The sequence below is a fragment of the Lagopus muta genome, chromosome 9 (genome assembly GCF_023343835.1).
Source record: "Lagopus muta isolate bLagMut1 chromosome 9, bLagMut1 primary, whole genome shotgun sequence".
Taxonomy (NCBI): domain Eukaryota; kingdom Metazoa; phylum Chordata; class Aves; order Galliformes; family Phasianidae; genus Lagopus; species Lagopus muta.
Genome location: NC_064441.1, coordinates 20,784,682 through 20,810,286, shown reverse-complemented (window position 1 = coordinate 20,810,286; position 25,605 = coordinate 20,784,682). Strand labels below are relative to the sequence as shown.

The window sequence follows — 25,605 nt, the reverse complement described above, 5'->3', positions numbered from 1 at the left end:
CACAGGCAAACACTGCCTCATTGCTGCCCCTGGTTTGCCCGGCCCACACCTCTGCCCAGCCTGATGGCTCTGGGGCTTTCGTGGCCTCACCCAGACTGTCACCACACAACTCGGATTGCTTTGGGGAGCAATTTGTCCCCCCAGGTGCCAGGAGGTTGGCACTCACCGCTGGTACGGGGTGTGCGTGCAGTATCCACGCTGTCTGGCTTCTTCACAGTCTTTGCCTTCGCCAGGAGCCCTAGTGGTGTTGGGGGGGCTGTCACCCCGGGTGACACCACAAGTGCTCCCCTATGTCTGTTCCCCACATACGTCCCACACTAGGCCTTCGTACCAGGGCTGGTGGTGTGCCTTGGTGAGGGTTGTGCCACTCGGGCCCCATCCCGCTCCTCAGCTTTTCTCTTGCCTTGGGGTCTGTGTGGGGTCAGTCCCATGGAGCTGGGGGACGGGCACCTGCTGCTGCACTGCTGCCCGAGGTCCACCTCTGCAATGGGGACAGAGAGGGGCACGGTCAGACCACTGCTCGTGTGCAGCCCTCAAGGGTGCTGATCCTTCCAGCCTGGCTTCCTACCTGCAGGGAAGGCGCCGTGGAGGGGCCGGAGCCGGGTGTAGCGCTCCAGGTTGTAGTCCTTGAAGAGGACAGCCCAGAAGTCGCGGACGGCAGCGGCATCGCGGCCCAGCAGCCAGGTGAGCAGTGCGTGGAACGCGCGGTGGGAGCCCTCTCGCTCTGTCTGGCTCAGCGTCTCCTGCCGATGCCACCGACAGCCATGGACACACACGCGAGTGCCACCAGCCGGCCCCAGTCCTCACAATGTGGCTGGGACCCCCCGCATGGCCTCACCTTGAAGATGTGCTCAGGGACGATGTCGTGGTCAGCAAGGCCGTGCAGCAGCGGGAAAACATCATCCACCGCCATGGCGATCTCGGTGCGGTGCAGTTTCAGCAGGTGCCTCAGGTCTCTGTCCAGCCCCAGCCCGGCCATGCTGCTGCAGCCCTGCAGCCCGCCCTCACTCTTCCCTTTAATATACACCCCAGTTGCTGGAAGCTCATCAGGCTCCCCGCTCGTTTCTGTACAAGGCCACGTGGCGTGGTGTCAGCCACCACTAACGGTGAAGGACACCCAGCGTCACAGTGACCACCCCGGGAAGGCTGAGGAGGGGGAATTAGGCAGATTGCTGTTACAGGCTGCCCCCACCTCCCCGTCCCTGCGGTCAGCCAGGCGTCATCCCAAAATTTCTGGACTTTCCACTGCACCTGCTCCTCTCATCTAGAAACTCAGCCCTATGTGGGAAACGGTGCCCTGCAAGTGAGGGACAACAGGAGCGCTTGCTGTGGTTACACCTCCTGCACAGCACTGCCCGCACGCGCCTGGCTTAAGCAGGGCAGCTGATGAACACCCAGAGAAGTGCTGATGCTGAAGAAAGTGCAGATAATGTCTGGGCACAGTTACTGAGGGGGAACGGTGCTGTAATGCAGCGTGTCAAAGTGACAAGTGGTGTTATGAGCACACCTGGGGATTACCTGGCTGCATTCATTGCTCTGTAATTGCCTGCTATGGGAAATTGGGCAATAAAGTGATTTCACTGGAAATGCTAGGAGCCAGGGGGGCAGGGAATTGGCACTGTGTGAGCGCCTCGTGTAAAGAAGCCTGGGGTGATGTGATGTAATAGATGTGGTTGCTCCATCCCAGGAGAGTCTGGGTCTGCCCCAGCACAGTTTCCCTGTCTCTGCTGCAGGTGCTGTGCACAGCCATTCCTACATGCAGGGCAGCGCCTGATGCTGCTTGCATAGCCAGCGCAGAGCAAGTGGGACCAGGAATGGGACCAACAGGGAGCCATCCCCGCTGTGAGGTGCAAAGTGCTATGGGTAAGGATGTCTGTCTGTACGTACAGCACAGCTGTCCAACCTTCTGGCTTGTTTGGGCTGTGTTGATTGAATGGGAATTGTTTTGGCCTGCCTATAAAATGTATATTAGAGTTAATGTATATATGTAACAAAACTTATTTATTTTTTTAATTAAAAAACAGAGCAAAAGACATAAATCTAGTGGGGTGTTTGATCTTGTGGAACTAATGCCTCAGCCTGGCCCCATGGTTGCCCTTCCCAGTGAGCTCTCGCAGTGTTCATCAGAGAATTTTGGTGAAATATTAATCTTCCTGTGCTTCATCCTTGGCAATAATCATTCAGGAACGTTCATACTGCCAAAAAGCAATGACCTTGTTGTGAATCAAGGGATATTTCTCTTATTTTCCTTTGTAAGAGACGGTTTATGGAAGTCTGGGAAAAAGACCTGGCAGATATTTTCTTTGAGTTGAATGTCTGATTGCAACTCTACATATTCCATCTGAATATTCACATGTAATGTCTTTATTTCAACTGAAACTGGAGTTACAAATATTAAAAATTTTTTTTGAACCCTTGAAACCTATTCCCAAATCCCTTTATTGCAACAGAACGTATGGATGCATATATTTTGCTGTTCACAGGCTGCTTAGCCAGTGGATCACAATGCATGAAGTGCATTGCCATCAGTTGGGTCTGCAATGATTTGTGTCATTTAAAAAGCTGTTACTGTCTGAAACAGCACAGGTGAGTTCATTTTCACCTTGAAGACACGTGCTTAGCTCCTTTAAATGAGTGGTCAAACCACTAAAAATGCTGAATCTGTGACCATTATCTGCCCTCATGCTGTGGTGCAAATTCCCCTTTGGGGAATTTCATAAAGTGTTTGATTTCACTTCAACAAATCATAATATCATTTCTGCATTTTACCCCCACTCAGTCACCTTCCTTCCTTCTGCAATGATGTCCCCACAGTCAGCATCCATTCTTTGAATGGTCTCCTGGAACTGGCCATGATTCAGTCCCTTGGGCTTTATGAACTTCACAGCTTTGATGGCAATTTGCACAGTGTTACCCGTCTTTAAAGCTTTTGCACACAAATTTTCTGGACATGCAATGCTGTGATGTTTCATCAAACTGACAGCAGTTTCTTTATCTCCTATTAACTGTGTAAGTCCCTGGCTGTTTTCTTTTCACCAACCATTGCAGGGCACCAACAGGAGCTGCACCAGATATGCTGACAAAGGTGGAAGAGAAACGCTTTTTAATGTAATTTTTTACTGCTTCATACAAATCAAGAGATTGAGTTGTGTCTTCAGTGGCACCAAAGTTGTTACTTCAGTGATACTGTATTTGTTATAAGTTCGTCTAGGGAAGGCGGCAAGTTGAGCCGTATCTGCAGCATGAGTACTTTCATCTATTGCCAAAGCAAAACATTAGAAACCAGCAGCTTTACGTTCCAAATTTCCTCAGATAGATTTTCCTGTTTCTTCAGTTCACCTGGCCAGTCAGGTGGGACAAACTGATGTTAGAGAAATCCCTTTTCTTAATCAGGACACCCTGTATGGCAAGCATGGCAGATACATCACTTAATAAACAGTCAATGGTTAGAGATTTTTTGCAGTCATTTTGCTACCACATCTCCAGCTTTTGTAACCGAGCCCATTTGAGTTTCAATTTTTTTTAAAGATATGGAGTTGAGGTGGCAGACTTTTTTTCAGTTCAGCTGTTCTGTCTTTACAAAGCTTTCCTCGATACGCATCGAATCTGGCAGCACATTTCTGCATAATGCCCTTTCAGATTTCAATCTTTGGAAGCTGGCACGATTTCCTTGTAAATTAAGCACACTGCTGTATTATTTGTCAGCACAAATGATGTGCCCTCCTCGTGTGCCAGGACAGAGCCACGATGGCACAGCAGTGCTGTGAGCGGCACTGGGCTGTTTGTAGGTCACAGGTCGGATGTGCTGAACTGCAGCATGGCTCTGGTGGCTACAAAGCCCTGCCAGCAGATGGTGGCTGCTGTCCAGAAACTTGAGAATAACAAGAAGACAACACTGACAGCAAGGACAGGAAATACCCTCATCCATTTCTGGGTAATAACATTCACCTGAAGAAACTCTTTCCCAAAGCTCTTCTCAGGATTCAAAGTGGTTTTTTTTCCCTTGGAGGCCCTGGCAGCTGTAGCATGGGAGTCAGGCCAGTACTGCTTCCCTGTGTCCCACCTTGCACTCTCACAGTCTGTCACCTTCAGCCCACGTTAAGCTGCCCAGCACCTCCAAGACAAGGCTGTGACACAACTGCAGGGGCAGCTCTCGCACCCACAGCTACAGAGGTGCTCCCTCGTGCATGGGTGCAGCCAAGCACAGCTGAGAGCTGTGTGCCCACAGCACTTTGCTTGCTGAGCTTGACCGGACTTGTTTTGAATTCCAACTTTGTGACTGCACCTGTGCTTTGAATCACAGATTGTTTTCCACATCCAGCCAGCTCAGCAGTGCAGTAATTTGCATTTTAGCTGCTTTTTTTGGTGTTCCTTCCCCTCTCTGAGATGCTAGGCAAGAGGCAGAGCAGGGGCTGCCAAGCACCATACGAAGAGGCATGTACTTACTGGGAGATGGGATGGTTATTTCTGTAACACCTTGCTTAGAGCAGACCTTGGCAGTTCAAAGGCCATGAAAGGTCAGCTGTCGCTTGCAGAGAGGAGTCAGACACTCCCTGGGGCTGGCAGCAGCCCTGCCTGGCTCTGCAGGCTAGAGGCTGGCATGCAGCAGAGGCTGGTCACACTCAGGTTTCAGGATGTCCTTTTCGCAGTGCTCCTCCTGCAAAAATCAAAGCACAAGTTTTAAGGCAGGGGAGCACTGTCCTATGTGCCATCCAGCTGCAGACAATGTTTTCCACAAGCACCCAGTTAAATCGGCACCTCTGCATCCATCAGGATTCCTTGCAGCTCCTGGGTGCATCTCCAGTCCCTCCTCCCATGAAAATCTGGTGAGGTAAAGGAGCCATTTTCACCATTTCTTCCTTCCCCATTTCCTTTCCGAGGTCCTGCAAAGCATTTCCCCCACGTGTCTTTCAGTCACCGCCTGCCCTGCACTCATCTTAGTGTCCCCTCAACACGTCCCTGAATCACAGTCAGGAGAGCAGGCAGAAAGGGGAACCTACACAGAGGGTAAGACCATGAGATCGCTGCCAGGAAGGAGAGGCTCTCTGACACCGATCTCTCAGTGCCTGAAGCACACAGACAGCCAAAGTGAAACGCTGCCACCAGGTGCACAAATTTCAGCCCTCTCCCCTTACCTTCTGCTGCTGCTGTGGGACTCCGACACTTTTGGGAAACAGGCTCCACGTGGGGCTTCTAGACTCTCCTCCTATCTCTAGAGGCTTGCCTACTGCTGCCCTGTGCAGTCCAGATGAAAGCAGGTCCACCTGCTTGCTTTGCAGCTGCTCCTGCAAGAGCCTGGTAGGGAGAGTGCAGCAGAGATTTATTTCAGCTTCAGTTTCCTCTTTCCTCCCCCTTTAGAAAGAAGAAACAAAAGCCCAGAAGTATGTTATATTAATTTATTTGGGACACACCAAAAAAGGAAAGTCAACAACCGTTAACGTACAAAAGTACAGAATCCTGGGACAAGATTTACTGTCCTGATTAAAAAGGCACCATGGTCCCAATGAAGAGTAATCAGAATACATCATTATAGAAATCTTCCCCCTGTTGCAGCAGAAACAGAGCCAGGCTTTGGCTCTATCCACAGTCAAACCCAGTTAAGAAACAAACATGATTTAAATGCAATAAACACTGCTCAGCCTGTACAAGATGTCATGAAACGAATCACAGCCTACAAGACGGTCTTTTTTTTTCTCTCTGAAAACAGCTAAGGTGACAAACAAGTGGATCACTGAGGAAGACAGCAGACTTCTGACTTCTTCACCTCGGCGTTCCGTAAGACACGTCAGTTGAACTGAAACTGGCAGGCTGAGCATGGGGCTTCTGAATGCAATGCAGTTCCCTGTGGTATACGGGAAGTCAGATTTGACAACCTTAAATTCCCTGAATCCCTGAAAATCGTAAAGCACTACACAGCTGTGTTCCGTATTCTGTTCAGCCCTGTCGGGTTTACTTTACACATTAGCAATTATAACATCAGCTATATCTGTAATACAAAGGGGGGTTTACAGCAGTTATTTAAAAAATTCTAATTCTGCGAGGTCCGAGCTTGGCTATATTCCCTGCTGAAACAGAGCTGCTGGTGTAGAAGCCCAGTGAGAGGCTAGAGTCCAGCATCTCAGGGCCGGAAGGCAAATAGTTTCAACGTGACATAATTTGCAAGGGGAAGTCAGTGAAGCACGTCAGAGAGGAGAGGGCTGCAATCTCTCAAGCAGAGGAGGCTGAGGGGTGCTGCAGAACGCGGGTACATGCTATCAAACCTGTAGCGACACTAAAGTGATGCAGAATACATGGAGTTCACTAAATATTTTGGAGCAACTTACCAAGAACTCGTCAGACACACAATAAGGATCCCGGCAATTACTAACGAGCAAGTTCACTGGGAAGCTGATGTACTGCTCAGAGCCGGGCAGATCCGTCCTCAGGAGGGACAAGGTGGATGCAGCTGGAGCCTGACTACGCAGCGGGGCCAAAGGCTGCTGCTGCCTCCTCTGCTTCCTAGCTCTGCTGCACCTAAATTTCAACAGCAGCTTGATTTGTGTTTCATTCCTCCTTTGGCATAGGACTTCAAAGCGGTCCAAGAACCGTTTCATCAAAGTAACAGGAACTGTCAAAATTATTTGTACATGCATTTATTGTTAAAGGAAGCAAAAGCTAAAGAATGAAACAGTGCGAGTTAATAATCAGTAAAATGATATGCAGGACATTGAGGAAAGAAATGGGGTAAAGCTGAGATACTGGAGTGGGGAAATGTTCACACTGAAAGGTAAATTTGAAAACCAGGCAAGTTTGAGCTCTTTCTATCAGAGTGTTTCTGAGGACAGAGACTTGCTGCTTTTTTTGTTTGTTTGTTTTTTAAATGTAATCTGGCAAGGTCTGGGAATCTCAGCAGGGAGACCCTCCAGTGCTGGGTTTTGTACAAATTCAACTCTCGTACTTAAAAACCAGTAAAGCAACCGTAACTAAAAACAGCAGATACCCTCGTACTGCATATATCTAAAACCAGACATGTCACTGCTTAAGATACACATGGGCAAGAGGATTATACTTCTCTCAAATAAACTCTTGGTGGAAAACTACATTTCCACTCTGCTGGTCAGCACGTACCTACAGGGGATGGAAAAGCAAGTCCAAATTAAGGAGCCTTTTGCTGCAAATACCACAGCTACACACGGGAAGATTGCTTCTTCCCTATATCCTAAGACGCCAGGATAATATTTTATAAAGTTTTTCCCATATTAAACTAAATAATGCAATTTGCATCTTTTCCTCTATCTTAATACCACCCCCCTCTCCCCAGGAAGATAAAACTATCAGTTCATTTAGGATTCACATCTCTGATCCTAGCTTAAAGATTTTTATATTAAAACTCATTCAATTGCAGGAAGGTTTATCCTGATCAAGGAAACGTCGTCAACATAGAATCCAGTATAAAATATTCAGAATCATCAATGTTTTTACAGCCAAAGCACTCAGACAGCTCCTGATCTCTCTTCTCCTCCTCAAGAAGGAGAGCAATCCCTTTATGAAGTCACAGGACGCCTCTCTGGGACTGAGTAATACACATGAAAACTCGCTTCCTTCCTTGCAGAAATGCCAATTCTGCTGAAAGGGGCTGAGCGACCTTCCCTCCCACTGAAATCAGCAGGAGTTAGGGCTTTTCAGCACATTAATTTTCCATCAGCAACAAGTCCAAGTTATTTCCCTGCAGTAAATCGGAGTTCTGTTAGGCCACCACTGGCTCAGAAATGGTGAGAGACTTCCAAAAACCCACTGATGTAGACAAGACCTTGGAAGAAGAGGCTTACACGCTATATAAACTGAGATCGTCTGCTACGTTTGAGCCTTCGCACCGTGAGTTGATGATTACTTATCCTTCCAAGTTCATGTGTTTTAGTCCTTGCCGCCGCTGCTGTCCCAGCGTTCCTGCCCGGATGTTCCTGAGCTCTGGCTGGGGATCTCAAACAATCGCTTCCAATTGATTGTGGGATTTCAAACTTGCCTAACGTGTGTATTGCCACCCTGTACTCCAGCAGCTCTGCTTGCTGACCACGGCATACACTAGCAGTTTTCTACCTTCTCCACAGTCTCGTAGAACCCAGGCCTAACTCTCCTGATGCTCATCCGTATATGCTGGCACTCCAGGGGCATGGCATCGCTGGCAGGAGTCGCGGCACCGGCCGCCCATGCCGTGCACCGGCGCTTCCTTCTGCCCCTCAGCGAGAAGGCTGGAGCCCCGCCGTTCTCCTCCTCCACAGGATAGACCTCATCCACGCTCGTGCCTTCATCCAACTGCTCCTCGGTTTTGTACGCCGTTCCCTTCGCTTTGTTGCCTTCCTTCTCTTCCCTGGCGAGCTTTCTGAAGTGCTCCAGACACTGTATCTTTTGTCTTCTTTCCATCATTTTCAGCTCCTGCTTGTCTGTGAAGTCTTCATAGTACATTTTTCTTTCGCTTCTTTGATCTTCAAGAAACTTCAACTCGATGCCAGTCATTTTTATCCCGCTGCATTCCTCCAGCTTATTTCTCATGTGCGTGTCTGTACAAAAGATGTCAAAGAGCTTCTCAGAACTCTCGTTGAATTTGTCCGCTCTCTCTGTGTAAGCCTGGTTCTGCCTCTGCTTTCTGGTCTGGTACAATCTGGTAAACTCCTCGTACATTTTGAGGATAAGTTTCTTTATGCTTTGCGTTCCGATGGTATGCAAGTTGCAAACCAACCAGTGCTCTTGCAGGTGCTCTGCAAGCAGCTGAGCCGCATCCTCTTTGGACCGCTGGGCCTGGCCAGCTCTTTTGGGCTGCAACAGGTACAGCATGTTCTGAACCACATCCTTCTTCGTCGGCAGGATTCCCTGGGTGAAGCCTGAAGACTCAACATACTCAACAGTTCCCAGAGTCTTTCGTGCCTTCACCTCGGTATCCAGTGATTCCATCACTGCGTTCGTCTCGGAGTTACGACATAACCTGAAAGACAGCGATCGAAGACAAGCACGTGAGATGAGGCCTTTTTTACCGCAGCGGAGGAAAACAGATGAGGAAAGGCGCTCAGACCAATGAGATCGGGGATTTGCCGTCGCGCCCGACGCAGTTGGATGGCCGCCGCGGTAGCCCGGCCCATCTCCCTGCCTGCTCACCGCGGCTCTCTCGCTCTTCCGCGCGGCGTGTAAAGTCTAACAGAGCGCGTTTGTTTACGTTAATTACGCTTAATACTGCAAACGGCAGCAAACCGAGGCCGCCCGGGGCGCGGGGCTCGCTCCCGCTCGCTCCCGGCTCCTCGCTCCCGTCGCGGCGGGGCATCGCACTCCGCCCGGCCGCCCGCGCGCTGACTGGCACTTTTCCCGGCCGCGCAGGAAGCCGGCCCGGCCCGGCCCCGGGGCCCGCATAGCCTCGAGGCGCGGCCCGCCCGACCCCGAGCCCGCCCCGCGGCGCTCCGCCGGCTCCCCGGGCCGATCGGAGCGCGGTCCTGGCGGGGGCGCGAGGCGGGCGGCGGGGGCGCGGTGCCGGACCCCCCCCCCGCGTCGCGTCCCGGGGCCCCGCGGCGCTGAGTCACGGCGCGGCGCCGAGCGGCGGCCCCCGGGCGTCTCCCGCGACGTCCCGCCCGTCCCGTCCGAGGCCCGCCGCGTCCGTGGCCCCGCGTGGGGGTCCGCTCGGCCGGCGCGCCCTGCCCCCGGCCCGCCCGGCCCCTCCCCTCCCCGGGGCTCACCGCCATCTTGGAGGGGGGTCCCCGGAGCCTGCGCAGGAGAGAGCGTGGAGAACGCGCCGAGGTTGCCGCCGCCATCTTGGAGAGGGGCAGCGCCGCGGCCGCTCCCGCCCGCCCTTTCCCGGAAGATCCTCCCTCGCCGCGCGCGCCTCCCCGGATCGGCGGCGGAAGTGCGCGGCGCGTGGCAGCCGCCCCTTCCTCTCGGCTCGGCGGCGGCGGAGGCGCGCGCGGAATCGAGCGCGCGGGAGGAGGGAGCGGCACGAGAGAGTGAGCGCGCGACCTCGCCCCGCCCACGGCGCCCCTCAGCGGAAGGGGCTGGGGGGTGGGGGTCCCGCGCGGCGCCGTCCTCGGCCGATTGGCCGCGAGGCGCGCGCCGCTTGCCGGGGGCCAATGGGGGCCCCGCAGGTTTTGGAGCCCTCGGCCAATGGGGGCGGGCGCCGTGCCGGGCGCGAAAACGGAGTGCGCCGATTCGCTGCTGCGCGGGCGTTCCTCTCGGGCGGCCAATGGGGTTGATCGGCGGGAGGGGCGGCGCCGTTGCTGCCGGCGGGCGCCATTGCTGCGGGTGAGGCGTGAGGAGTTGAGGGGTGGGGAAGCGGAGGGGAGGTCTGGAGCCGAGCGAGTTCCTTTCCGTTACGAGGTGAGGGCGGCGATGGGTGCCGAGATGGAACAGCCGGGAGAGGTGGCGGGCTCCGCCGGCGGCAGGGTGTACCTGGACCACAACGCTACCACCCCGCTGGCCCCGGAGGTCGCGCAGGCCGTGGACGAGGCGGCTCGTCGGGCCTGGGGCAACCCCAGCAGCTCCCACCCTGCAGGTAAGGCAGAGGGGCGGCGGTTGGGCCGGGCGCGGGGCCGTGGGAGGTGGAGCTGCCGGGCTGTGTCCCGCAGGCAAGAAGGCCAAGGAGCTCATCGAGAGCGCCCGGGAGAGCCTGGCGAGGCTGGTGGGGGGCCGGCCCCAGGACATCATCTTCACCTCGGGGGGCACGGAGGTGAGGGCATATGGTGGCAAATAGCCACCGTCTCTGTGCGGAGGGCATGGGGAGAAAGGGTGCCGAGTGTCCCCTGGGTCTTAATTCCCCCCTCTCTCCTTCTCAGGCTAACAACATGGTCATCCACACGGCCCTCAGGTACTTCCGAGAGAGCCAAGGGCAGGGCCGTGCCGTGCCGCACGTCGTGACATCCAACGTGGAGCACGACTCCATCCGCCTGCCGCTGGAGCAGCTGGTGAAGGAGAGCCTGGCAGGTGAGAGGGGTGCTGGGAGGGAGCTGGGAGGGATGGGATTGTGGGTATTTGGCTACAGCTGTCCTGAAATGGCACAAACTCCTGACACGTGCCCACATTCCTGCAAGCTGGGCATGGTAGCTGGCTGGTATTAGACACTGCTGACCCAAGAGCTGCAGGACTCTGTCTGTATGCCAGCTGCCCGCACAGCCCTTCTGCTCTTCGTTAGTGTTTGGGCAGCACTGAGGGGCTTCTCAGCAAACCTGGGGACTTGTTTCTTATCTTTCAGAAACCACCTTTGTGCTGGTGTCCCCACGAAGCGGGCGGGCCGAAGTAGATGATGTTCTTGCGGCAGTGCGGCCCACCACCTGCCTAGTTACCATCATGTTGGCCAATAATGAGACAGGGGTCATCATGGTGAGTCTCTGGATAGCAAGTGGGATGGGATGCAGCCAAGAAGGTGTTCGGGAGACATCCTTGTAAGAAGGTGTTTAATAAGACAGAGGAAGTGGTTCCTCTGATGCGGACTCCCTTCCTGTCAGCCTGTTGCAGAGCTGAGTCAGCGCATCCGTGCCCTCAACCAGAAGCGAGCGGCGGAGGGGCTGCCCAGGATCCTGGTGCACACGGATGCAGCACAGATGATTGGCAAGGGGCGTGTGGATGTGCAGGAGCTGGGGGTGGATTACCTCACTGTTGTGGGGCACAAGGTACAGCTTTGCTCATGAGGCTCGGACACCATTTGCGTTTGTGGATGTCTCTGGTCAGCCCAGGGCAACTAGCAGAATGTTGCTGGGAAAGCACTGTGGGGCACAGCTGTGGGTTTCCAAATCTCCCAGATGCTGAGATCCCAGGAAATCCCCCAGCAGCTGAGCAAAGCTGGCTGGCAGGGATCATGCTGGTCAGGGAGATCTGCCTGGAAGGGAAAGTAGGAGGTCACTGAGGGCTGAGGACAGCTCTGCGGGGCACTCAGTTTGCTTTAGGCAGCTGTCTGTCACCAGGGCACCTGGCACTGTATCTGCAGGGTCAATGTGATTTTTTGGTTTTGTTTTTTTACCTGCAGTTCTATGGCCCACGGATTGGCACACTGTATGTGCGTGGTCCTGGCACCACCACCCCACTGCACCCCATATTCTTTGGAGGTGGGCAAGAAAGGAATTTCCGACCAGGGTAATGTGGCTATTCACTGGCAAAATTGCACTGGGCTGCTCAGCCTGAGCTGAGGTGTCAGCACTATCATTTCCGTCCCTGGGCTGGGGAGATGGTTTGGTGGTGGGAGCTTCAAGTGCAGGCTTTGCATAGGTGGAGTAACAGGGTGAGCTGTCCCCTTCCCAGCTGTATCAGAGAGCTCCCTGTGGTGAGGGGTCCCATATGGGGAGGGTTTGTGTCCTGAGACTGGAGAGTGGACTAGAAGGTCCAGGTAGATAAGTCACTGCTCACTCTTCTTTTCCAGCACTGAGAACACCCCGATGATTGCTGGCCTTGGCAAGGTGAGTTGGAGATAGGTGAGAGGTTCCTCGTGGTTGCTGCCTGGCAAAGCCAGCATGGACACAGCCTGCTGCACTCCTCAGTCTTTAAAAATGACATACTGAGTGCAAGAGGACAGTTGAACTCCAGGAAAATGAGATGGGAGTTTCTGGTGCCAGCCTAAGGAGCTGCTTCAAAGTACACACTGCAGACTTTGCCCTGCAGACTCCCTAGCAGTGGGGCAGTCACAGCTAATGCTGCACAGGGCACTGAGCGCCTATTGGGAGACAGGAGGAGTGGCAATTGCAGAGGTGGTTCCTGGGCTGCAGTGCACGCTTGGGGGCTGCATGTGGAGGGAGTTGTTTAAAGGTTACTGACAGAACCTATCTGTGTCTTTTCAGGCCGCAGAGCTGGTGAGCAGGAACTGGGAGGCCTATGAGGCCCACATGCGGGATGTTCGGGACTACCTGGAGGCCAGGCTAGAGGTGAGCGGATCTGGCTCCGGTTGTTTCTCCCCTTCCTGGATCTCAGCCTGCAGAGGCAGAGCCCTGGGTTGAAGCAAGTATGTCCTTCTGGCTCAGCCAGGATGCAGCTGCTCATGTTCTCATAGCCCTCTGATTTCTCCAGGCATCCTTTGGGAAGATGAGGATCCACTTCAACAGCCAGTTTACAGGCTCCAAGCGACTCTGCAACACCTGCAATGTCTCTATCTTGGGCTCAGGCCTTCAAGGTAGCTCTGTTCATATGTCTCCTTTGTCCAACTTCCCCATTGTGCTGCAGCATGCTGCATGCTTGAGAGCCGTGGGAGCTCAGCCATGGCTTGGGCAGAGAGTCTCAGGGGGAGACTGGGCACTGAGAGATTTGTGCTCGTGTGTCTTGCAGGGCGCAGGGTGCTGTCTCACTGCAAGATCCTTCTCGCCAGTGTTGGGGCTGCCTGCCACTCTGAGAAAGGAGATCGGTAAGCAGCTGGCCCTAGCAAGGCATCTTTTCATAGGGTAGAGGGTGGGAGGGAGGGAGATAAGGCAGGGGAAGAGACTGTGGGTGGCTGTTGGCATCACTGCCCTGCAGCAAAGTGAGTGCAAAGCTTTCTAGAGAGGCTGAAGGAGGCGAAGGAGGTCATTGCAGGAACCACAGCTGGAACGCATGACTGCTGCTGGTGATGCAGCTGAGATTGGAAGTGCTCCTCAGTGCCTGGCACTGCTGTAGTAGAATCTGCCTTATGTCTGTTTGGGTCTGGCTCACCCACTGAAGCCCTTATTGGGTCTCCAAGAGACTCCTTTGGTTGCATATGGGACACCAAGTCCTTTTGGGCTGATGTAGAGCAATGCCATCTGGAATTGCCAGTCCATGGCGACACCAGGGAGCTTCATTCTTGGAGGAGAAAAGCCAGATCTGCCACAGGGAAACAAGCTGTGTGGAACAGATGCCTTTTCCTGGAGTGCATCTGTACAGACGTGCTCCTTATTCAGGCTCTGCGAGGCTGTCTGGTGATGCATTTTCTTGGTTTTCAAATTAAACCCACTCACCTCCACGTTTGTTTCAGGCCCTCCTCGATTCTGCTGAGCTGTGGGATCCCCTGCGACGTGGCGCAGAACGCCTTGCGGCTGAGTGTGGGGCGAGACACCACCCGCGCGGACGTGGACCTGGTTGTGCAGGACCTTGTGCAGGCTGTGGCACAGCTTGGCAAGGACCAAGCCTCATAGGCCCCAGGAGTCACTCCTTGCCTTCACCCAGGTTCTTGGGGTAGGATTGTGCTCTGCTTCACTCCTGGGTGCTGACTGTGGCAACCCCTTTTATGCTGGTTGTACAGGGGCAGGATGGTGACCAAACTAATAGCAAGTCTTTGCTAACAGGATTTGCTCCTCCAGTCTTATGTCCAATCCTCTAACTCCATGGCTGCAGACTGAGTCAATTTGGAATCGGGATTTGGCAGGAATAACCTTCTGCCTGATAGCCCAGCCAAACTGACACAGCCTCTGGCTTGGGATCACTGATTCAACATTGTGGAAGTGGTGGCTGGAGGAGGAAGCAAGATAGTCTGTTTAAGCAGCAGTGTGCTCTCAGGTCTGCTTAGCTGTCTGTTGCCTTGCACTCGCAGTGATTGCAGTATGGCTGGTTTGCCTCCACAGTGTGTGCTGCCTTAGCAGAAAAGCTTGCAAGCACGTGCTGGTGGCAGCAGGGAGCTGGGGGCTGTGCTGAGGAGATGGCTTTGCTAATTTGGGGCTGGAGCAGCTCATCTAGTTCTTGCTGAGGATTCTGTTGTCTCTATTGCATGGTGCAGACCTATTTTGGGAGCATCGCTATCAGGCATTCCTTGCTTGCCAGCACATTTCTGCATGTGTCAAAGAGTCTCAGAGCTTGGCTGCCTCCAGAGCATAACAGGCGTGGAAGCCAAAGGAGCTGAAGGCTTTTGCACTGGTTGCTTTCCACAAAGGAAGCTGTCCTGCTGTCTGATCGCTGAGAGAAAGAAAGACCATCTGTCCCAAGGAGAAATGAGTTTATAGCGACACAGCAAGAGGCCGGGCTTGGGTACTGCACTGCCCCTGCCAGAGCCATAAGCCACAAAAATTTTCTGGCTGGGAAAGTGTTGGGTATTGCTTTCCCAGCGCTGTATTGCATTTCTTGCTCCCTGTCCTTCCTACAGTGGGCAGAGCTCCTGTTGCTGGCTCCACGTGCTCTGAAAAGAAGTGGCTGTTGCAGGTGCCCTAAAGTGTGCCAGTGCCCGAGGAAACATGTCACCCCTGCGTGGCCAAGGCAGTTCTGACATTAGGAGGACATGGGTGTCAAATGCATTGGGAGTGCTGCAGCTGGGCTGACTGATTTCTGGGAAACTGGTCTTCTGATATTCATAGGAATAAAAGTGATTGCCACTGCTGTGGCATTTTCCCATGTAAAATGTATTTTCCCTGGTGTTTTGGGGGAAGCTGGACTGGTTGTGGTCATAAGAGGGATGGTTTTTCCCTCTGAAAACACTGGTGTCCCAGAACCGCCGCAGGCGCAGTCTGCTGGCACGGGAAGGTGTCTGCTGATCCTGGCTGCAATACAGCCCTAACCCCAGGGCTCCCCATCTGCTGTCAGCTGGCAGGGCTCACAACCAGCAGTGCTGAGGAGTGGGCAGGGAGGGGGCAGTGGGGGGGGCCCTGATCACTCCTTGCTGCTGGTGTTGCCCCTGAGTAGGAAAACACAGGGCAGCAATAGTGACATACTGGGATACTTTCAGAGGCCAAAGTGTCCTGGGACTGCTTAGGAACTATGGTAAGAACAAAGCCTTCAACTTCTCGTCTTCTAGTTTCTTTCTGGGCTTATTCCACCGGGATCAATTGCACCTCTGAGTGGCCGAACAGCTCTCAACTTGGAACGTTTTCCTGTTTCAGATGTCAGGCGCAGCATGCCCTCAGCCAAACCACTTCTCAAGTCCTTGTCTCAGCTCTAGACAGCAACTGGGTTCATCACGCAGATGCCAATCCAAGTCTCAGCACTGCACCCCTTGCTAGGGAGACAACTTGAGGGTGTGGGGGGAGGTTATTACTCATGGCACTATGATGGTCAGGGTGTGCTGAATTCACAGTACAGCATGCCTGCCACCTGCCTTTCAATTGCTTCCCAGATATCCTCAATATCTGGAACAGCATCAGTGTCTGTGTTTACTGACACCTCCTGCTACTAGGTGGGCTTTGCACCCATTCCTCCCTGCTACCCTGGTGGTCTCAGGAGCCTGAGGCCCCTAGGGCCAGTTTGCAGTGGCTCAGGTTTTCCATCTGAAAAAAATACTGTGATGTGTCTTCTTTGTTGTTCTGTTTGAGGAAGTCAGAATCAATGGACTTGTAGTGTTCTTTATTGTCAGACTGTTTACCAACAAGGAAGATTTATTCATTGTGTATTATTTATTTATTTATTATTATTTATTCTGTTCAGGGACCCAGATTCAATCTATCCCAATTATTGCTGTGGTTCACCAGATCATATATACTGAGCCATTACTGGTAAGCAGCAATGGTTCCCTCCTTGCCTGGTGGCACAGGCTGCAAAACAAACCCACTGTGTGCTCAGACTCCTGCTGTGCCTTTTCAGCTGGCTCCCAGCAGTTCCAAGGAGTTCCCAGAAGGACGAGAAAGATGAGAGCAAATGCCTCTGATGCCTGACCTCACATTCCTTACTGATGGTCATGGCAGAGTAGGAAAGATGTGTGGTAGGGATTAATGCAATTACTAGGCTGCATTTAATTGCAGAACGCGCAACTGTGGACGCAGGTCTTTCTCTTTCCTAGCTGTTAGCAGGGCCAGGAATGCCATCTGCAACCATGACACTCCAGTGCTTTTTGTCCATCTAATTTTTAACTGTTTTTCGATTGTTAGGACCCAAGCACGCTGACTCAGAAAATTACTGAAAGGACACTAAGCTTGCAGTACTTCTTTGGGTTGGAGAATGTGTTTAGGGCTGACTGTTCTGGGAATGGTTTTGCAGTCACTAGATGCCTTCCAGGCTGTTTCTTGTAAACATCATTGCTCACACCTCAGTCTCAAATGCAGCTTTTATTTTTCCCTCTCTTGCTTAACAGTTGAAACCTCTTTTGGAGAAGGTGGTTCTAGAGAAGGAATACTGCCCTGCTCCATAGGTAGATCTTTTATTATCAGGAATTTTCCTGGAGCTCTCTTTCAGAGCTGTAGCAGAACTGCAGATCCACTCAAGGGCATGGGGGAAAGACACTTCTAGAGGTCTGGGCTTCCTGTGTCAGTTCAGATAGAAGCCTGACCACACAGCACAAAAAGCTTTACTGATACATTCTCTTGTTTATATAGACACCAGAAACACAAGTGATAATCACAGAACTATTAGCATTACTTCATTTGGAATATTACAGCCAAAGTGTAAGAAGTGTTACAGAGGATACAGACACCCTGGTTGACCATTTTAATGTTTTTACTGCTCACCTTCCTACTACCACAGCGCACAGTAATGACAGATGCTAGTGGATCCCTCTGTCTCTATATTACTTTAGCAGGGTAAGTGAGGCAGAAGAGGCCTACAACTTGTCCTGTGCTCCACTACCCCCCGTGCTGGAGACAAATACCCTTTCATCACATGACAAACAGTGACTGTATGCGCTAGAACAAATTCACCTGTCATAGAAGTGTGGAAATACCAACGTTGCTACATCAGCTGTGAAGTTACACAGTAGAAAGAGGCCTGACCAGCACAGTAGGACACAACAAAGTTGGAATATATTACTTTCATGTGGTCGCACACGTAGCACATACAACAGTAACGCATGTCCAGAACCGGACAACAAAACCACAGTTCATTTAATGGAAGAATCCACAATCTCCTGATAATCTTGCCTTCCTAAATTCTTCCAGGACAGTTTATAACATGCAAGGAAAAAAACACTAACTAAAATAACTGCTCCCCCGACAAGATCGTAAGTACCTGGCAAGATGCGCAGCACGATGAGCTGCAGGACCATGGCAATGACTATCTCTAGGTGCTGTACAGTGCTGACCAGAGCAGGGTGGAACTTGCTCAAGGCGTAGTAGACCCCCAGGAAGGCTGCTGTGGAACACAGGCAGATGGCGAGCAGATAGCTCCAGGTTTCTCCATCCAGCGGGACGATTGGCTCCTGAAGTAAGAACATGGTGGATGCTCCCCATACCGTTCCTGTCCAACTGAAGGTGAACAGTGCTGTCCACATGCTGATGTTATCTTTGATTGACCTGTAGACTATCATGGAGAGAGCGGTGGTCAAGCCTGCCATGACAGTCATGGTGTAGCCAAAAGCTTCCTTCCAGGTGCTCAGCAGAGAGTTTTCTTCCTTAACGATGTTGGGGATCATGACCAGACAAACACCAAACACGCTGCCAACTACTGTAACTATGTCTACGTAAGCCATTCCTTCATCGACTAGCAAAAAAGCCAAAATGGCACTGAACACTGTAGTGGTAGCCCTCCACATAATGGTCCCATTACTGGGGGGAACTATAGAGAAAGAAGTGTAAGCACACGTAATGGAGATAACGTTGCAGACCCCATAGAAGAAGAGCCGCAGTCTGTACCCTTTGGGGCCAAAGGGTGGCTCGTGGTAGTAACACACAGCAGTAATGGACAGCACTTGTAAGACTGAACGGATGAAAATTAACTCTAGTGATGGCACTTTGGAACGATCAGAAATTAATCGTGTAATTAGAGCCACGCATCCGTGAGCCACGGCAGATCCAAAAAGGACTATCCACATTTTCCTTGACTGCAGGATATTTCCTTCAGGAAAGTTCTGGAAATGCCCGGTCTCACTGGGTTTGGGCAGCTGTGCTGGCTGAAGCTGTGTGTCTGTCGTACCAAAAAAGGTCCTTTCTCTGTTTTTCCCAGCATTCAGTAGTCTTGTCTTTGGACTGTCCTCCATAAATACCCCTGTGTCTTCATTGCCATCCTCATCTCCCTCTTCTCCTGGCTGGGGATAATGAGATGTATATTTCACTGTTACCGTGTTGGGATGAATTTTCACTCGCTTTTTGACTGGATATTTTTGGGAAGGTGAATCCATTTCCTCAGAGAAATGTCCTGGTCTTAAGGAAAAAACAGGGATGCACCATTATTTTTTATTTCACGAATACTGAGAGATTCATTAATATGCAAATGCTGTTAGTGATAACAAACTATTTTTAAGAACCATGACCAAGTACACATAGATTGTTCTTGGTTTTGCTTTAGCTCCATTTTATTTGCCAACTCTTGAAAATGGCACATTCCCATTATGTATGGGTTGTACAACGTCCCAGTCTGTGTTCTAGCGAGAAAGGTCTCTAAAGCTTTTTGGACACTAAATACCCTGTAATGAATTATACTTGTTAATTGCTTGCTAATTTTAAAAGATTACAGGAGTTTGGCAGGAGATGACAGCCTCATTTCTAACCCCCAGAGAACAGCACAGGGAAACAGTATCCCTGAGCGAGTCAGCCTACCAAGAAACAACACATTTTTGAACAATACTTGACAATGTTAAAATACCTTGTTCTTTTCACGTCTTATTTCCAGTGACTGACTTGGCAACAGACTTGTTCTTCAAGTCTCATTCAATGCCTATTTTGTTGTTGCAGTCCCCTGCACCATGTGTGCAAAGAGCCCTTCCAGTCAGGCAGCAGCAGGGAGAATGGAACCTTCCTGTAGGAGGTACAGCGTGCCCCACCAAATACACCAACAAGCACGCAGACTTTACCTGCTCTTGAGAGGTTTGATTCCAAGCCAGAATGAGAAAACACTTCTCTGTCATCTACATCTTTGTCCACGTATCTAAACAGAAACAGTAAAAGCTCTGATACCAAACAGAACAGGGCACAGCAATCTTAGCAAAGAACGCTCAAGGCAAGCATGAGACATTCTGATTTTGTTGAACGTTTGAGACGTGCTATGAGGCCATGCTCCTCTGCAACTGGTAACATTGGAGCACTGCTGGAGAAGGAAAAAAAAAAAGGAAAAGGCAACCAAGTGTAATCTTGCTAAAATCATGCTTCAACTTGATCTCGGAATTACTGAGTGAATTAATCTAAAGAGCAAATGGTGGCTTGTGAGCACAAGGTTCCTACAGTTTAATGACAAGAAAATTCACCATCTGATGCCCACTCACCTGCCTCTGCAGATGAGGGGATGCCCAAGAGGGCTCATCCTCCCCAGCAGCTGAGAGCAGCTCAGCCCCACAGGCCACAGCAGTTTGGCCTCTGGTGTGCATGACAGCCGTGGGGGGCTGGGCTGCAAACAGCAGCACCTCGCAGGGACACCCGCAGACAGAACCCATGTAGAAGGCAGTGACAGGGAGGTATGGTAGCACTTCACAGATAGCTATCGTGACCTGGTTCAGCCATCACGTTTTCTCCATCCATGATCAGTGACAGCCAAAGCAGTGCCTGTGCCTGGCCAACAACAACATCTACGAAAGAACAGTCCTTTGGTCAGGGTGAGAGTTTCTTAACCCCTTGCTTATACCCAAGCAAAGCTGTATGCCAGCTCTTAGATTGAGTGGTTGGTAGGGGCAGAGAGGAATGGGGCTGAAAGTGCACCCAGGACACCATGAAGTGGTGGAGGATCCAGGATTCCCATTAATGCACAGTATATATCCTGCAGGAAACCTGAGAGGCACCAGCTGAAATGCCAAGGTGAGTAAATAGAGGGTAAGAGCTGAGCATCAGCTGCACTCGAGGGCAGTGAACAACCCATCTGGCATTTAAAAACCACCAGCATTGTGCCCCAGTCTTATCTGCTGCTGCTTATGCTTTTTCTAATTTCAGATTCTTTTAACAAGCAAATGCAAAATGAACAGAATGAGTCCGGGAAGGCAGTGCCTTTTACAAGCACAGCTTTTCCTACCTAGTGTTTTCTTTGTGTTTTATATTCACTATCCTTGCTCTCCCCACGTCTTAAAACGAAGACTTTGATCTCCACAATGCATGGGGAAAGTGGGAGGACAAAAATGCAAACAGTGCACACGAGGTGTTGTTATTTGAGCAGCAGTGGATCCAGCCTGTGTAAACTTGGTCCTCATCCAGAAACAGATGAGTACATGCTGCAATTGTTGGCTCATAGAAAAAAAATAACAACCCTCCCCAAAATGCATTTCTCTAACTGTTAGCATACTGTGGCATCTTTCTTTCCTCCTGAGTTTTGGTGACATTTTCTTCCAGCAAATACAGAGAAGGGAAAAGAGATGAAATGCATTTGCAAACATAGTGCTGGACCTGCGTAATGCATTCAGAGAGCTCCCTGAAGGGAAACAATGGCTGATGGGCACGCAGCTCAAAATGGCTGCACGGCTCAGCGCTGCCTTCAGCACTACCAGCACTGGCAGCAGGGAGGTCTGCAAAGCAGAAAGGAGAACGTCAGGAATGAGGAGCAACGAGAAAAAAAAACAAACTGCAGTGCTTCAATCACAACTGCATTTCACTGACTCAGGACTGGGTACGTGACCTGCTCTGCTGTCTCACAGGACACCTGTTTGTACATTCGGGCCATCTGCACTTCTTAACAGTGAGAATTTCAGAGGGGACTGAGGTGGGTGCATATCCCAAACCCACAGCGGTTGTCCTGCAGGCAAATCTAAAAGAAATGGAAGTTAACACAGCCTTTGCAGAAAACTTGCCACTTCTGCCAATGCCTTTTGTGGAGATCACAAGAAGCTCGTGGGGTTTTTTCTGCTTTGTATCCAGAGACATAAAACTGTATGGTGTATTTGCATATCTTCTGAAAAATATAATTCAAGTTGAATGAAACAGAAGGCTGACAATTAAATCCCGTGCAAAGTTCTCACGTTGCATAGCAAAACAAACTCTTGATTCAGACACCAACCTGACACCCATTTAAACTGGCAGCTCTTGCAAGTCGCTGACTGCCAACATGGGAGCGCGTTCCCATAGGCGTGCAAACCATCACAACGGACTCACTGAGTGTCACACACCATTAATACAATACACCATGACTTCTTTTTTAAAAGAACCCCTCCTCACCCCTCCTAAAAAACCAAAAGCAGGACATGCACGCTGACTGCAATTACAAGGTAGGTAGGAACCCACGACTGCGTGCCATTCAGTGCTGAGGAGTGGGAGACCGCGCTTGCCTTCCTGTCATGCCTGGGGGAATTCAGCCTTTGACATCTGACTGCCGCTTACCATCAAAGATTTTTAATAGCCCCACAGGAAAATACTCTCAACCTATGGCAGGTTAGGCCAAAATCAGTCAGCCAAGTGAAATGTAACACGACAGATCTGCGGGCACGGCAACCGCAGCTGCTAACAAAGTCAGAAACGCGACGCCAGCCATCCCCGCGCCGGCAATGCCGGCCTGGCAGGACGCTCCCTATCGCTGCCGGGATATCGCCGTCCGAGGCTGTCCGAGGGCTGTAAGCAAACTCTACCAGGCTACTACAGACCAGTAATTTCCGCTCATGCATGCAGCAGGCACAGCGCATACCTACACGGCTCCGTTACGGGACCCGGCTCGTCCCGCCGTCACACCGCTTCTGCCGGCAGCGCGCTGACTCCTCGCAACGCGGTTTTTCCTACGGGCTGCAGCAGAGCCCGGCGCGGAGGTCCCAGCCTGCGGGCTGAGCGGCGCGGGCTGCGGCACGCGGCTGGAGCGGCAGGCAGTTCAGTGCCGTGACACCGACACTGCCGGAGGGACCTTCATCTGTCCGTCCAGGCAGCCTGGCTACATCCGTGCACTTATTAAAGATCAGTGATACTCGAAGGAAGACTTTATTACGACCTGGCGGCGGACAGATGTTCCATCTCCTATTTCAGGAGCTGCAGTGACGCTAGCGGAGCTTTTCGGCGAGCGCCGCGCTGCTCATTCACCGCTTCCGACGCTCGGCACAGCCCGCACGCTGGCGGCACCAGGCGGTGCGGCTCCGCACGCGTCCGCTGCCACCCGCCCTGCCCTGCCCTCCCCGCGCCCCGCGGGCACTTACCGCCGCCGACGCACCGCCCTCAGCGGCCGCCGCGCGCCTCTCCCTGGCCGGCGGCCCCCGGCCTCCCGCGCCCTCGGCCGGCATGCCCGCTCCGGCCTCGCCCCCGCCGCCTCGCGGAGCCGGTCCCGCCCCTCCGTCCTTCTGTCGCGACATTCCGTCCCCTCCCCGCCGCCCGTCTCCCGTCGCCCGGACGACGCCCCGCCCCCTCGGCCACAGCGGCGCCCCAACGGCGCTACGCGACCGCGGCGCGGCGCATGCGCGGCGTTTTCGCGCGAAAGACGTTTGCGGCGCCCGGCTCTCGCGTGCCGCCGTCCCGACCCGCGGCGCCCCTCCGCCCCCCGCCCCTCCCCTCCTCGCCCCTCCCCTCCCGGCGGCGGCGGCGGCGGCGCGGGGCAGTGGCGGCGCGCGGCCACCAGGGGGCGCTGGGGGTCCGGCGCGCGGCGGCGGCTGCGCCATTGGCGGTCGGAAATGCCGCCAGATGGCGGTTTAGGATTGCGGCTCCGGTGAGCGCGGCCCCCGCCAGCGCCGCCGCCCCGGCCCCGGCCCGCACCCGCCCGGACCCCGCGCGCCAGCCGCTCCGCAGGCTCCCGGGGCGCCGCCCGGCGCGGCGCGGCCCGAGGTGAGCGGGCGCGGGGGAGGGAGGGCGCTGAGGCGCCGATCCAAGATGGAGGCGCGAGGGGCGGGGGCAGCGGGCCGGGGCCGCTCGCTCGCTCGGTCTCCGCGGCGGCCGGGCCGGGAGCGGGCGCTGCCCGTGCGAGGAGAGAGGAGAAGGGGAGGGGAGGGAAGAGGAGGCGGCGCGGGGCGGGGCGGCTCCTGCCGGAGCAACGGGTCCCCCGGGCGCGGCGCTCTTCGCCGCCATCTCATTGTCCCCGCCGGGGCCGCCGGGGGCGCGGGGCCGAGCGCGGCGGCCTCTCCCGCTGCCGGGCCCGGCCCCGTGCAGGGCGGCGGCGGCGCTCCCGCGGCTCGGCCCGGGCCCGCGGGGGGCGGCGGGGGACGCTCGGGCGGAGCGGGGGTGGCGCTTCCGCCGCGCGGCCCCCCGGGCGGCCCCGGCAGCGGAGCGGGAGCCGCGGCGGCGGGGAGGGAAAGCGGCGGGGGCCGGCGGCGCGCGGCCCGGGCCCGGCCCGCGGGAGGGCGGCGGGGCGGCCGGCGGGCGGCCAGGGCTGGGGCGGGGCGCGGGGGGGAGCGGGGCGCGGCCCGGAGCCGCCGCCGTCGCCGTCGCCGCTCCGAGAGCCGCGAGGTGGTCGCGGTGCGACGCCCCGCCGGGGGAGCGCGGGCACGGCGCGGCGGGCTGAGCTCCGCGCTGCGGGGCCGGGGCCGCGCGCTGCGCTGCCGTGCGAGGGGCCTGCGCGGCTTGGCGCGGCACGGCGGCCCTGCGGGTACCGGGGCGCCGAGCAGCGGCTGCCGGCGACGGCGCGGGCGCCCGCGCCGCGCCAGAGAACGGGCGGGCTCGGCGCGGGAGAGGAAAGCGGCCGCGGTGCCCGCAGCGGCGTCCAGTAATGCCGTTCCTGGCAGCTGTGTGCGCGTCACGGAACTGAGCGGAGCTGCTCGGTGGGTGCCGGTGTCTCTCTCGGTGCTGTAGGGCTCGTCCAGTCGCACTGTTCGCTGAGGCACGAAAGCTTTCCAGATCTCAGCACGAAGGCGGTTGTCCTTGTGGGCACAGCGGGTGCCACATCTCAGGCCTTGCCCAACTTTCTCGTGTTATCTCACTGGTGATAAGGGTGCGGTGCTGGAGGGTCACCATAGTTTCCCTGGACCCAAAGTAGTTCTGCCCCCGCACTGAGTTCCTGTTCATCTGCACGTAACAAAGTTACCCGGTGTGTGTTCTTGTGGTCTGAACCATTGGGCGGTTGGAGGAAAGTGCTGGGTCAGAAGGCCATGTAAAGAAGTTCCTGTGGAACCAGAGGCCGGTTTGTTTTCCTGGCAGTGCTGTGATGAGCTGTTGGTGGGTGCTGTGAGGAAGTGCTGGTTGTGGTGCAAACCTCCCCAGCACGACTGCCCTGTGGCACAGCCATGGCTGAGAGCAGGTGCTGTGTCGCAGGTTGCCTCTGGTAGGACTGCCCAACCAATGGACTCTGATGAAGCAGCAGGAGATAGCGGTGCAGAGTGGAGCTGCTTGGATGCAGAGGACCTCCTCAGCGCATGGCAGCTCCCTGTTTATGCTGCTTCCCCTTATCCTACTGATGTGGCCAAACCTGCACAGCAGCACGCTGGGCAATGGTTTGCAGAGCAGCTGGTATCCCCAGACCTATGGAGAGGGTCTCCATGCTCTGCTATGTCCGTGTTGTGTACATTTTATATCACACCTGCTGTATGCACAGCGCACCTCCTGAGAGCTGGGAAGGTTTATGAACATTAAATATTTGATGCATCCTCAAAATGAGCAATTCAGGATGTTTAGGGACTCAGTGGGTGAATAGTCCTGACTGGAAAATACCCTTTCCCAAAGAAGAATTTATACCTCAGGTTTGCTTTCTTGCTCATTCCCTTTGTTGCAAAGGCTTGCCATGCTACAAGATGACTAAATGCTGGTGTTTTAAATACAATTTTAGCAGGCAGTTGAGCCTGGAGGAGTATAAAGATGTGGTGGGAGAGAAACGCTTAATTGTGATGACTTACTAAGGAAAGTCCTGTTGCTGGGATAAGGACATACCTTCACCATGACATCTGTAAATGGTGTTCCATTGGGATGCAGAAATGACTCAAACACCCTCTGAAGATCTGAAAATTCTACAGGTGACACAAGACATACCAGGAGCAATAAAGTTGGCTCCTCCTGTGCTTAC

The 25,605-nt window shown here is 53.7% G+C and overlaps 3 protein-coding genes across 9 annotated transcripts; 1 reads left to right on the top strand and 2 right to left on the bottom strand.

The window, feature by feature from the left end:
• Positions 1–5,410: 5,410 nt before the first annotated feature.
• LOC125697378 (uncharacterized) lies at positions 5,411–9,807 on the bottom strand. Its single transcript, XM_048954493.1, has 2 exons — positions 9,699–9,807; positions 5,411–8,959 (listed from the first exon to the last, which is right to left on the bottom strand). Exon 2 carries the CDS (start codon positions 8,926–8,928, stop codon positions 8,062–8,064), a length of 867 nt encoding a protein of 288 aa, XP_048810450.1. The 5' UTR covers positions 8,929–8,959; positions 9,699–9,807; the 3' UTR covers positions 5,411–8,061.
• Positions 9,808–9,856: 49 nt separating this feature from the next.
• SCLY (selenocysteine lyase) lies at positions 9,857–15,737 on the top strand. 4 transcript variants are annotated; one of them, XM_048954487.1, is made up of 13 exons: positions 9,857–9,962; positions 10,333–10,507; positions 10,581–10,681; positions 10,788–10,935; positions 11,204–11,331; positions 11,457–11,621; positions 11,975–12,081; positions 12,365–12,401; positions 12,780–12,863; positions 13,006–13,108; positions 13,261–13,336; positions 13,922–14,121; positions 14,232–15,737. In XM_048954487.1, the coding sequence occupies exons 2-12, from the start codon at positions 10,345–10,347 to the stop codon at positions 14,079–14,081; spliced, it is 1,272 nt and encodes a 423-aa protein (XP_048810444.1). In that variant the 5' UTR covers positions 9,857–9,962; positions 10,333–10,344; the 3' UTR covers positions 14,082–14,121; positions 14,232–15,737. The 4 variants fall into 4 exon arrangements, with proteins under 4 accessions (XP_048810444.1, XP_048810445.1, XP_048810442.1 ...); XM_048954488.1 differs by having other exon boundaries at positions 14,660–15,736; XM_048954485.1 differs by having other exon boundaries at positions 15,023–15,733.
• A 16-nt stretch (positions 15,738–15,753) lies between these two features.
• SLC35G2 (solute carrier family 35 member G2) lies at positions 15,754–22,935 on the bottom strand. 4 transcript variants are annotated; one of them, XM_048954489.1, is made up of 3 exons: positions 22,823–22,935; positions 19,586–19,659; positions 15,754–18,935 (listed from the first exon to the last, which is right to left on the bottom strand). In XM_048954489.1, the coding sequence occupies exon 3, from the start codon at positions 18,911–18,913 to the stop codon at positions 17,678–17,680; it is 1,236 nt and encodes a 411-aa protein (XP_048810446.1). In that variant the 5' UTR covers positions 18,914–18,935; positions 19,586–19,659; positions 22,823–22,935; the 3' UTR covers positions 15,754–17,677. The 4 variants fall into 4 exon arrangements, with proteins under 4 accessions (XP_048810446.1, XP_048810447.1, XP_048810448.1 ...); XM_048954490.1 differs by lacking the exon at positions 22,823–22,935 and adding an exon at positions 22,327–22,786; XM_048954491.1 differs by lacking the exon at positions 22,823–22,935 and adding an exon at positions 22,331–22,786.
• Positions 22,936–25,605: the final 2,670 nt, after the last annotated feature.